A 13,902-nucleotide genomic window follows, 5' to 3' on the forward strand; every position below is an offset into this window, starting at 1 on the left:
CTTTTTTTCATCTAGAATTGTAAATAACTGGAATAAACTGCAAGAAACCACAGTATCAGCAAAAAAATTGAATAAATTCAAAGCAGAGTTGGAGATAAGCAACACCCTAGGAAACAAGTTCAATTATAAAAATTGGTCCAATCATTAATAGATGAGGAGGAGCGAAGGAGACTACACCAAGTCTAAAAGCTCTATACAGAGGTATCCAGAAATTTATTCACAATGGCAGAAGAGTCTGTGAAATCCGAACCATGTGACATCAAACCACCCATACCAGGGTCCACAACGAACACGACAACCACATCATCTCAAAGCTCCAGTGGGCCTACCAAGCCATCGTCAACTTTAAAACCAAATTACTAATTGAAATTTACCCTTGCTGGCCATACAAAAGCCCTGTCCTCCGTCAAATTTATTTATAATATAACGCAATATCCACTAAACTTGTTCAAAGTGCTTAACAAGGGGTCCCTGGTCAACAGCAACATTTAACATGTAGTAGGACGGGGGGACATTACGCCTGTTAAGCGATATTACTATCAATATTAAATTACAATTTTTTTTCTGACAGAGACAACACTGTTAATGGCCAGGTACTCATTTTATGATTGAGTACAGTGAGAGAATGAGAATGCAAGTAAAGAGCAGTCTCCAAGGACTCAACTATGCATCGAGCGAGGCTCGAACCCAGGACCTTCCGATCCGAAAGTGAGTGTCATACCACAAGACCACATAGCCGCATAACAGACTCTAGATAATAGATATCTATCTGGGTCTATCTATCTATTTATTATTATTATTAGAAGGACTACCGTAGTTTCCTAGTGTTACAGTTACAGAACCTAAAGAGTTGCATTTTTATTATTATTATTGGGGGTGGGGGGGGGGGGGGCACTCTGATAGAGCGACACCTAATGCAACACTAGATATTGCTCTGATAGAGTGTCACCTAACGTAACACTAGATATCGCTCCATTTTCTTAATCGCAAAAATTAAAGAAAGTCAGTAAACTAAAACTATAAAAAGGAAAATATCTGTATGCCTTGTTTGTTTTTTTCTGCTAATGTGCAATTCACATTTTCAAAATAACAAAACAGAAGTCGCATAATTCATATTTTCAAAAATTTGCTCTAAATGGACATGATTGAATATTTCCTCAAGTTGGGCGGATCTGTAGCGTAGTGATTTAGCTGTTTGACTATTGATTGGAAGGTCCTGGGTTGAAATGAACATATGTGCAGGTATGATATTCAAATGCAATTATGAGCCAAGTTTAACATTCTTGTAATGGACAATATTTTGCGTCATTATTTGAGATTTCCATTGCAACAATGGTAATAATAATTGGGTTATCGGACCTGCAACTAAGTGCACATCGTCCTAGGTTCAAATCCCAGCGGGCACAACTTTCAATTATTTTTTTTTTAAACTTTAATTTTATCTGTTTTCTTATCACTATTATTTTTTTAATTTCCTTTATTTTTTAAAGCTTATTTATTGATTTGTTTATTTATCATTCTTCTTCCTCTTACTATTGTTCTATAATTTTCTTCTTTTCTTTCATTAATTTTTCACTTATATTTTCATCAGTATCCCTTTACCATGTTTTATCATTATTGTAATAATTAGACGTTGTGACAACAGTAAACTAACAAAAGTCAATGCAACCAGTGAGACATTATCTGAGCAATACATAGCACAAACTAGCAAGTAATACCAGATGTCGCTCTAACAGAGCGACACCTAACTCCTGCCAAGAAGGAGATATACCACTACCATTCAATTATTGTCCTATTTTGCTTGCCAGTATTTGTTGCAAACTTATATATGGAACACATCATAAAATCAGCGATAACTACCCATCTTTAAAGCAACAGCATCCTGACACATGCTCAACTCCCTACTTTTTGGTCTTCCAAAATTTACTTTGATGAAAATTTTAACAATCCAAAACAAAACTATTAGCATTATTATCGTGACAAACAGAGAAAATATTATTTTTGTTTTGAAACATCTACATGGGTTGCCTGTCGAGAGGAGAGTTGAGTTCAAGATAGCCTGTATAATTTTCAAATGTATTCATGGCTTTGCACCACAATATCTATTGTCATTGAAAACTGGTGTACAGGTACCTTGGGCTTTAGCTCCCGCTCCTCATGACACACCAATTTAGAAAGAAATATGTCCAAAACAAGTCTCAGAATGTGTATTTTACTTTGCTGCACCATCATTCAGGAATTCTCTCTGGGTCTTTACCAGAAGTGCTCATACTTTTGAGCAGTTCAAGTCTAGACTGAAGACGGAAAATTTTAAACTAACTTTTCTTTAATATTTTTTTAATATTTCAAAACCACGATCTCCATATTCAATTGGTATCAGCATAACAATAGATCATCTACAGTTGTAACATCTATTTTTTTTTTAATTTTTATATCAACGATGTCTTTGTAAAGCACCATTAAACATTTTCGGTGGAGACTGGTGCTCTATAATTTTTATTTTATTATTATTAAAATTTTCATAATAAACTGTCTCCAATTCATTTTTATTGGCATAAGAATTTTTTTACAGTTAAACCAATTGTCCATTCATACGATTGATTCCAGAGGGATCGATTCCGGGCTTCCTGGAAGGAAATTTTTATTTTATCCTTTTAGTTATAAAAAAGATGCATGATTGATATTACCAGTAACTTGTTTGCCCTTTGTTTTCATTCATTTGTAGGGTTTCCAGTAGTAATAAACTTGAAGTGAATGGAATCAACTTTCATTATGAGAGAGCTGGCAATGGAGACCATGCTGTGCTCTTGCTTCCAGGCGCCTTAGGTCAGTTGAAGTTTTTCATTGGTCATATTTAACAAAATTGAATATAACAACTTCCAAAAAATCATCAAAATGTGTACCAGTGAACGTTATGAGACCTAACCTTTTATCAGCCAATTACAAAAAACAATACTAGACGATGAGAAGACTGGAAAGACAAAAGGAGATATTTTCCCGAGTCGTGCTAAAATAAATAAGTTAGATTCAGAGATCATTAAATTCGTAAATAGTTGTAAGGAGAAAACTTTGAAAGTTATCAAAGATGCAAAAATATTGCAATGAAGAATAGTATGGTATAAAGGAATAATATGGTATACAGTAATGATAAGAATGAGATGGGCATTGTTTTGTTGTGTCCAACATGCTTGCATGATTAACTCTCTTAGGACTAATCCCGTAAATATACGGGACCAGTTGCAGACTGTGTAGACTAATCCCATAATATATATGCAGGATCACTCATCGTGAAAATTATTTTAGTTTTTTAAGTGCTCATACATGCGTGACTCGTCTTCAACACTAGTTAAACATTTTTACCGTTCAATTGTGCAGGGCAGTATCAATACTCGATTACTAGTTTCAATTTTATAGCAATTTAGAGCAAGTCAGTCAAGATGGACAAAGAATTGATATTTATCTATATTCATAGCTTCTGATCTGAAATGCTTCAAAATATGTCACTCAAAATGGATTAAAACTGTAACAGATAAAGTGATGCAGTTTATATTAAATATAAAAGTAAATTTCAAACTAATTACTTATCATATTTCATTAAGATTAAGATATAACAATAAATTTATGATTAACTTGGTTTTTAAAAACAGTCTTCAACGTAGAGGTAGGAAAAACCTCAGTCTCAAGAGAGTTAAGGACAAGCGAGTGACCTTCAATATTGCTCTAATCTGTTCCTGTGCTCTCAAAACTAAATCCCCTAATTATACTCTATAATTACTTCTCCATTATGCATCAAATAGGAAAATAAGATCTAATGACGCCTATTTACTAGTGACACCAAAATAAAAATTAAAGCAATTTGGAGACGGCTCTCTCCCGAAATTCGACCCCACAGTTTGGAATTCTATTCCACTATCTATAAGACTGTCTAGTATTGTTGCAAGCTTTAAGAAATGTCTCAAGACCCATCTTTTCTTTAAACATTTACTTTGAGAAAATTGAGTGCTTTAATGTAAATTGTATTTTCTATTGTATATTGTATTATGATTTTATCATGTGTTATTTCATTCTTATATATTCATTATCTTCAACGCCCATGTGTCGGTGGTACATGAAAACTGTAATTTTTCAGATATGACTCGGCAAAAAGCACTTAACAAATGTGATTATTATTATTACTCTTCACAGGTTCTTCTGAGACAGATTTTCGTCCTCAAATTGATGGATTGAGTTGTGACAAATACACTATCATTTCATTTAATCCAAGAGGTTATGGCAAAAGTCGACCCCCTGATAGAGACTGGCCCCTTATGTATTTCCATCGTGATGCTGAGGATGCAGCAGCCTTCATGCAAGTAATAAATTATCTATGAGGATGAATTGACACCTTTGAAATAGCACTTAGAGGTTCACACATGATGATAGCACCATCAAGCCAACCTATTTTCTCATCCATCTTATCTCATTTCTTATCTATACGCCGATTTCTGGATGGAGTCTTTTGGCCTCCCATGGTGAGCAGGAGGTCAATCGCTTTGTTTTCCTTCCCCCTATATCTGTTTTCTGAGTTGCTTTTAGTTATTTCAAAACAAGTGCACTGATAGTGTGCTATTGGAATCTACATCTGTTCCCTATTTGAACCATTCTTCTTTGTCTTACTTTTTCTTGGGTGCCTTTAAAGAAATTTTTCACCATCCCATTTTCTTCATTTTTACTAGGGCTGAAATAACCTAAATGGATTGCAAGTGCCGTAAAACCCTTTAAAACAAACAAACTTTACTCCAACTTTTTTTAAGAAGGCAGGGATGTTTAAGGTTCTTGGGGCAGGGGGTTGTTGTTTTGTTTGTTCGTGGACAAACCTGTTCACAGTCGGAGAAAAGCTTTGTGATTTGTTTTAAATGGAAATTTTATACAGATTTAATTTTGCAGAATTCGCAGAAGAACAATATGGATTCCAACCTGACAGAGGGACAAGGAACGCAATATACCTCCTCCGTGTTTTAAGTGAAAGAGCTATACAGGTTCAGACCCCACTATACCTCTGTTTTGTCGACTACAAAAAAGCTTTTGATAGAGTACGCCACGAAGAAATACTAAAACAACTGCACTCCATTGGCGCTGATGAGAAAGACCTCAGACTCATGCAAACATTATACTACACCCAGCAGGCATCTATCAAAATCGGAAACTCTACAGGAAATTCCATTCCTATTAAGAAAGGAGTCCGTCAAGGGTGTGTTGCCTCACCAGATCTGTTTAATCTATACCAAGAAACAATCATGAGGGGCATAAATAATATGGAGGGAATAAAAGTAGGAGGTCACAACATAAATAATATAAGATACGCAGACGATACGGTACTCATTGCAACATCAGAAATCCAACTTCAAAAGATTGTTGACAAAGTGGTAGTAGATAGTGAAGCCAAGGGAATGGAAGTGAATATCACCAAAACAGAATGCATGGTAATACAGAAAAACCCCGAAAACAACAACACCTGCAATATAACGATTCACTGCGAGCAGCTTACCAACGTAGAAAGTTTTAAATACCTAGGTTCAATAGTGACAACAGATGGAAGATGTAACCGAGACATACGAGCAAGAATAACTCAAGCCAAACAGGCCTTCATGGACCTGGGAAGCATTTTGAAAAACAAACAGATGTCGTTCGGGATTAGATTCCGAGTCTTGAAGTGCTACGTGTGGCCAATCTTGTTCTACAGATGCGAAAGCTGGACTACAAATGCAGAAACACAAAAGAACATTGAAGCTTTTGAAATGTGGTGCTTGAGAAGGATGCAGAGAATATCGTATACCGCACACAAAACGAACGAAGAAGTGCTAAAACAAACATACCAACAAAGGAAACTAATGCCCTTAATAGTGGATCGACAACTATCCTTTTTCTGACACATAGTAAGGAAAAATAAGAATGAATACCTGGCAAGTTGTGGAAAAATACCTGGTAAACGCGCCCGGGGGAGACAAAGAAAAACACTCATAGACCAACTGAAGGGCTTCACCAACCTAACAATCCAAGAGCTGTTTGAAAAAGCAAGAGACAGGGAGGAATGGAGAGAGATAATTCATGCAGTATCCAAAGCCTGGACCAGGCATGGAACCTAGAAGAAGAAGAATTTTGCAGATATTTTGGGTCCAGATGGGAGACATCTTTACTTTATCTCGTGACTTTTATATTTAGTTCCGAAGCATAAATTCAAGTTCAAGCTTATTTATAGGCTTTCACCTCTTTTTGTCAGGCTCTAATTAACAGATTGGACATTTTTGTGAAGAAAGCAATAGAAATTTGGTCTGGTCATTTGATTTACTTCTTTGAATTATCTGTAGAGCTCTGTCATACAGGGACAAATTAAAGCAGATTTAAGATTGAAGCTCCTCTTTTCAGAATATCTAAGATATTTTGAACAGTGCATTTTTTGACAAAAAATAAAATTGTTTTTAAAAAATCAAATTTGAATGCTTATGTTATGTTTGACCTAGTATTTTGGCCATTCTACTTCATGTTTTTGTTGTACAGTTCACTCCGGATAATTGCAATACCTTGGGATCAGCAAAAATGTTGCGATTAACTGAAGTCGAGTTTCCTGTCCACTATTGCAACATTTCCTCCCTCATTTTACAAGGGCTAGGGACTGTTGATGGCCTAATTAAAATTGTTTATTTGATTTTTTTTTTTTTTTGTTTTGTTTTGTTTTTGTTTTTTTTTTTGTTTTTTGTTGTTTTTTTTTTGTTTTTTTGGAGAGGGGGGGGGGGGGGGAAAGGCGGAGGGGTTGCTTTTTATAGTTGTAAATTTCATTATCTTCCTTTGCGTTTGACATCACTCATTTCCATAAGAATGTCATCTGTTTTCTTGCTAAGGCCTAATATTTATAAATGTGTTGCTCAATAGTTTTCAATGATAGAAGCAAATCTGTTAAAGTTAAAGTCTTCTTGAATGAGGCGATGGAGATTTTTCACAAGGTCTAACTTTTCTTTATTCAATAAAGGTTCATTTCATCATCATCAGCATCCACTTCAAGCCGCTGACATTTTGCCAGCTGCATAGCTCCTAAGAGCTCTTCATTTGATAGCTCTGTCGTCTCTAAATTGTAGTTCAGATTGACAAATTCATTGAATTGCTCGTGGGTGAAATTTTCTGGAATTTCAATGTCATTTGACCCCTCTTTACAAGAAGCCATTTGAGATCCAAAACCTGCCTTTCTTAAGCAGTTTGATATTGTTAATTGTTTCACATTTGCCCATGCCTGTCTGGAAAGATATACTGAAAATGTTCATGCAAATGTCAGGGCACCTGCTGGGCTATCAGCATCTCATTGAGCTAAAATCTTGGCATTGAAGCGGACGCAAAGCCCCGTTTTCTTGTGTCGCTAATGGAGTGGTGACACATTACCGTAATATTAAACCCTGCCGACTCTCTCAATTCTTCAATGTGTCATGATTTCACCCATGATGAAATTTAATCATGACATTTATTTGTTTGCTTGATTTCTTGAATTTGCCACTTTTTGAGGTAAAAAATTTGTTGCAATTAACCAGTGACTTTTATATAAAATCAATTCCGTTTCTTGGGGACTGTTGCAATTATCCAGAGTGTAAATGTAATGATAATTATGATGATGATAAAAACAGTAATAATGATAGTAGTAGTAATATTAATAATATTAATAACACTAATGCGAGGCTGAGTGAAAAAGTAATGGGACAAATCTCCAACTGAGTTCATTTTTTTTTCCACATGGTGTCATATCCAGCTCAATTGGACTTAAATTACATGTACTCTCGAAGCCAAAAGTTGAATTTTTTTTTAATTCTGTCAAATTTTGACAAAATTCTATGGATGTCCTTCAGCGACAAAGAGCTGTCATTGAATTTCTTGTTCTTGAAGGAGAAACCTTGAGTAATATTTTCTAAAGCCTTGGGTATGTTTATAAAACTCAGGCATTAGGTAGATGCAGTGGTTTCATGAAGATTGAATGTGTATATCATCAATTAGAAGTAAATGAAAAGCAATAAACACCCAATCTGACACCCCCTCAACCTTGTCCTTATCTGGCAAACCTCATTGTGGTCGCTCTCCAAGCAGTGTCAACTCAGTGAATCAAATAAAGACAGAAGCATTGATCAAATCTGACAGAAGAATACCTCTTGATGAGATAGCGGGAGACCTTGAAATACATGTTATTGATTCAATTTATTTTAAAGTGATAAGCGGAGTCCCATTACTTATTTTACTCACCCTCAAATAATAATAATAATAAGAAGAAGAATAACGATAATAATGACAACAATAATAATACTTCAATTCAATAGTTCACCTATCTATCTGTCGAGGACCAATTTTACAAGTTTGTCTTCATTATTCCCCCCTCCCCCCCCCCCCCCCCCCTCACACACACACACACACATCCCAAGAAACTTGGTTTTCCTCGTTATTCAGTCCTGGGATGGAGTGATGGTGGAATAACAGGAATAATCCTTGCTGGTGCCTTTCCTGGGAATGTGAAGAAACTAATGATGTGGGGTGCTAATGCATATATGACTGATAAGGATATAGAACTCTTTGAAGGTAAAATCGACCCATTATCTCAATGTAGTATTAAGTCATGCTGCACTAAGTGATTAAAGTTAAATCTATCTCACGCAACTAGAGTGAAATGGATATACTTTTATTTAGAATGAATGTGCTTTTTTGGGCTGCAATGAAACATAAAGTCGTGATTCTGATCAAATAAGAGGAAGTCATCCAAGTCTATGGTTTCCCACTCAAGAGTGGATGCCTACCTGTACTCGTTCATACCATCGACATATTAAGACAGTGGAATAGTCTCACATCTCCAATGAAATCAAAATACTGTGGTCTGTGGAATCTTCAAAATTTGAAGTTGCAGACTTAAAAGGAAGAAGAAGAAGAAGATTTTGACTTAAATTCATTCTTAAGCAACTTGTACATCCAAAGGTAACAACAGAAGATGATCTTAGGTGGTTTTTGCTAACTATAGTCCGTTTCATAATTCATATCCAAGCTTAGAGAATTTTTTTTTCTAAAACTGTTCATTTCATGGCAATGATGTTTTGCATGGTCATTATTTCAAAATCAGTAGCGTCAAGTAGCAAATATTTTAATGAGTGTGCACTTAAGCCTTTTCCCTCTGTGTTACAAACCAAGGCAATTGGACTGTTTAAGTTATTGTTGCAAAGCAATTGCTCATGTCTTGCCTCACGAATGTAGTAATTAAATAATTTCAAAGCAATGTTTTTCAAAGTCACTATATTGCATTCCACATTTATTGTCCGAATGGAAAGATAGAATGTCATAAAGGCAAACAAAATTATAATCCGCCTCTGATTTTATGAATGAATAAATGTTTGACATATATTACAATGATCGTAATTTGTGTTCACAAAAATTAGGCACTCATTTCATGCAGGTATGAGAGTGAATATTCACAGTATTACTATGTTTTGTCTTTTTTTAAACAACTGTATGTTGAATATTATTTTGTAACTTACTGTACGGTTAACTTGATTTTTTTTTAATCCCTGATCCAGATTTTTTTTTTTTAATATGTATGAATCTTTAAGAGGAATAATTTTTAGTTTATATGGATATAAAATTTGGAAACATTTTTTTTTTCTTTTGCCATGAGTATAAGTATAGCCATGCAAAATTGCCCTGCAATGCAACAACAGGTTTTAAAGATGAACATCTCTAAGCTTGGATATGAATTATGAAGCTAACTAAAAAAAAAACAAAAAAACTTGAGCTTTTATATAGGGCAATATCCACTAAACGCACTCAAAGCGCTTTACAGTGTAACCTCCCGATAATAGGCTTTTAACGAAATCGGGTCGAACGCCGAACCCGAACGCCGAACCCGAACGGATATAGCCTTCTCACGTGACCATGAACGAGATCTGGATAGTGAAGACTCTCAAGCGGTATGCAGCATCGGATCTAAGGTCACGTGATAGAGGATAGCTTGGGTTGCTGTTGGCTTGTGTTAGGGGAGGGGCAAGGTCAGTGTCATTCAATATTATATAATTGTGCATGTGGCGCTCTATACAGAGAGAAAATTATAAATTGATTACGGGGGAAGGTGGGGGGAGGGGGGGGGGGTGGGTTGACCCACAAACGATCGAGGTGTTGGGCTTCGGGTAGACCATGATACGAAATCAAAGAGAAAAGGCCGCTGGTACTTGGATGGTGGAAATGGTTGGGGGGGGGGGGGGTAGTGACAATCAGCATGGGATGTATATATTAACATTAATAATATAGGCAATAGATGACCAGGGATGTGTATTGTTTGTGTATTGTTTGTATATGTTTGTGTGTGTGTGTTTGTGTGTGCGCGCGCGCGCGTGTGTGTGTGTGTGAAAGGGATTACACAAAAACACCTTTCTCTGTAGCTTCCAAATGATTACGTATACGATAAATTTGAAACCCACATTGTTTGAATCAGCTCACTAATTAATTCCTGAGCCTTGAGATGGTGACGCAACTATTACATACAAGACCTTGCAGTCGAGACGGCAGGGCTTTTGGGTTACACAACCACTATTTACCCATCGGTCAGCGGTACTCTTTGATGTATACAACACTCACCGCCTTTACGCAAAGCCGCCTGCCATAAATCAAGAGATGGTCTCCTAACTGTTCACAAGCGAACTGTCAAACGAGCAATCGATGATTGGATAAGAATCTCAAGATCTCATATAATAAGGTAAGTTTTGGAGAGGTGATATCCCTCCACCCGTCATCGGACAGAACTTTCATTGCGTTATATCATATGAGCTCCGCCTCCTCTTTCTATTCGGGAGTGACGAGAATAGACGAGAGGACGCGAGAAAAAAAATGGTCACGTGTTGGGCAAGTCGTTCGTTAGGCGAGCTTCGGTGTCTAACTATAACTCCATAATGACATGCCACGGGACCAAGTTTTTATGTCGTTTTCCGGAGGTGTTGTTATTTAGAGGTTTCCAAGATGGCGGACAAAGTGGGCGTGGTAAGGCCCGCGGATTTATTAACCATGCCACATCCGGGCTGGGGACTGGCATGTGAACAGCTGTTTGAATACAACGGAACACATGGCCGCATTAAAAATGTTTGGGGTTTTTTTGGGGTTTTTTTTTTGTTTTGTTTTTTTTTTTTTTGGGGGGGGGGGGGGGGTTTGGGTTTTTTAAACTTTTATTTTTGTTTCTCTCTATCCATTAAAAATGTAAAAAAAGGTTCATCATCCTTAATATTTTGTTATGAACATCAAGACTTGTTTGGCTTGAAATAATCCCCTATCGCTGTTTGACGTTTGGCGCTGGAAATGATAGCAGATACTTTGTCCTCCATTGGGATGAGCATGTCAAATAATTGCGCACCGTTGTCATGTTGCATGGCAAAAGTTTTATAAACTTAGAGTACTCATACTCGGTATTTTTAGTATCAGATATCTACGAAAACTGCCGAAAATCGCCAAACTGATGTCGTTATTCGGAGGTTTTATCAAAAGTGTGTCGTTATTTGGAGGGTTTTTTTACTGATCTCAAATAGAAAAAAATCAGGACCAGGGGTCAATGTCGTTATCAGGAGGTTGTCACTATTCGGATGTGTCGTAAATGGGAGGTTCCACTGTATAGTTGTTAATTACATTTAAATCATTAACTTGCATATTGAACGCACACACTTGCACAATAGGGTGTACTGTAAGATAGGCAGTAAAGAAATACATATCAGGGTAGCTCAGAATCTTAATACTTTTTTTTTCTTATCCAGTTCTGTTCTCATCAGAATTTACCTTAAACGCAAACCTTTTAACAGTCTTTATAATTCTTGAATCATCTGTCAACTTAACATTTAATCATATAGAATAAGAATGATAAAACAAAGAAAGCAACTAAAGGCTTCTTCTTGTGAATCCTAAAAATCTGAAAATGTCTAAAAAGGTACTCATTAAACAAAAAGTAGATATACATTTATTTTGAAAGTTGAAGATTTTGTAAATCACAATTTTTATGCCAATGTTTAAAATACCTTTACTGTTTTTACTCGATATTTTGAAAAGTTTGATCTGTAGCACACAAAACGAAAGTAGCAGTTTTGTATGACTTTAGAGCAATATTTCGATCTTGTGTCAGTAAAAATACAAAACTGCCTTAACTGTCGTGATTACTTGAATTAGTGATATAAGGAAAAAGAGGAAAAAACTTTACTTCAACTGTTACAAATTAAACTTTTCAGGACCTGATCCTCCTGTTTCATAATGAAAAGCATAAATGAAGAAATACAACTAATAATTACTAAGCAGTGACAATAAATTTACTTGAATTGAATAATGTAGGATGCTTTCATGCGTTTTAAATGAAAAACATGAAAGTTATGAAACATTCTTTAATCATAGTCATGAAAAAATACAGGAAAAAAATTTAATACATATGTTCGTAATTAATACAAATGGGGTGATTATCATATTTGAGAAATACAATATCAAACTAAGTTTGTTTTTGTATCTTATAATGGAGTTAAGCCCCAATCACTGTAGCTCTATAGATTTAAAAACTAAGGAACCAAGAACAGTCACATTTGGATTGTTGATTGGGAATGACAAAGTGCTGGAAGCAGTAGCTATATGTTTTAAAATGTTTGGTTTCTTCACAATTTTAATAATAACTTTAATTTAATTTTTTTTTAAATGACAAAACAGATAGTCACCATAAAACGATGACATACTCCATTTCCGGTCATTTTAAAATCTGCTCATCATTGAATGCAAAAATAACTAAAGCAATCAGAAATGTGAGAGAAATAAGAAAAGAGGCCAAAGACATTATTTTTACTATGTCTAGATTCCAAACTCATTATCTATAATAAGTTGAAAACGTTTCTGTCTCAGTTCACTGTTATATCTATATTCCAAACTTATAAATCTATAATGAATTGAAAACGTTTCAGTTTCAGTTCACTTGTTTATAGTCAATACGTTTTTATGTGTTTCACAAATCAGGCTAGGTAGCTTAGTCCTTCCCATCTCTGTAGAACGGGAATACCTGCTAGTCTAATTTCTATTGATTGTGCTATTTATAGGTCATCCGCTTCATAGCTTTAGAGTCAATCTTATTGTTGTTCATTGCTACTAAAGAATGGTTTAGGTCTTGTTTTGTTTTTTTGTTTTTTATCTTCTTAATATATGCAATATCAGTCAACAAAATTATGCTCTATTTTCATCTAACCCATTAACATTGTGATCATTTTGTCTTTTATAGCTGTTGAAAACATTGATCAATGGAGTGAACGCATGCGGGCTCCTTTCATATCCATGTATGGAGAAGATTATTTCCGCACTCAGTGGGAGAAGTGGATTAATGCAGTCAGAAGCATTTATCAGCAAAGGAATGGTAAGTTGTGTGAATCAGAATAATTTACGATATATTGTGCCATTCACATTGCATAATTTAGTATTATCTCAAAGTTTAGCTTTTTCATTTTCCCCATATTACACTGAGCAAAAAATGAAAACCGCTCTAATTTTACATCATGATTTTGAGCGCATAATCTCTTGAAACTGCAGAGAATGACTAAATGATTAATTAATTGCTTACGAGTGTGACAAATTTTTTAATTTTTGGTCAAGAAGTTTAAAAGATGTTATAAACAGTATAAGCAATACTCTGAAATTTGTGTGTTCAAGTTTTGATGAGTTTTTTTTTTTTTTTAATTTATGCATCAACCAAGAATCACCATCGACCTGAGATGAGGACATGATGCAATGATTGAACTTTTTAAACACACAATAGACTTATATACACTTTATGAATGTGGTAGCTTAATGGTTTCGGGCTGTTCATGCATATGCAGACCTGCCAATCGTTAATGATATACTATTTTAGTACAATTT

At 35.3% G+C, this 13,902-nt stretch overlaps 1 protein-coding gene across 2 annotated transcripts in view; it reads left to right on the top strand.

Moving 5' to 3' along the window:
• The window catches only part of LOC144977061 (serine hydrolase BPHL-like), a 31,914-nt gene that overhangs the window by 469 nt on the left and 17,543 nt on the right, over positions 1 to 13,902 (top strand). The window contains exons 1-5 of one of the 2 annotated variants that reach the window (XM_078921804.1): positions 1 to 201; positions 2,726 to 2,826; positions 4,186 to 4,352; positions 8,433 to 8,586; positions 13,271 to 13,402. The exon at positions 1 to 201 is cut by the window's left edge and continues 78 nt beyond it. In XM_078921804.1, coding sequence (XP_078777930.1) covers positions 152 to 201; positions 2,726 to 2,826; positions 4,186 to 4,352; positions 8,433 to 8,586; positions 13,271 to 13,402 — 604 coding nt within the window. In that variant the 5' untranslated portion in view covers positions 1 to 151. The remainder of the gene's footprint in view (positions 202 to 2,725; positions 2,827 to 4,185; positions 4,353 to 8,432; positions 8,587 to 13,270; positions 13,403 to 13,902) is intronic. The other variant, XM_078921803.1, reaches the window with a different exon arrangement.

This window comes from Berghia stephanieae, chromosome 7 (genome assembly GCF_034508935.2).
Source record: "Berghia stephanieae isolate SIO BIC M18660-M18661 chromosome 7, UCSD_Bste_1.3, whole genome shotgun sequence".
In the NCBI taxonomy this organism is placed as follows: Eukaryota; Metazoa; Mollusca; class Gastropoda; order Nudibranchia; family Aeolidiidae; genus Berghia; species Berghia stephanieae.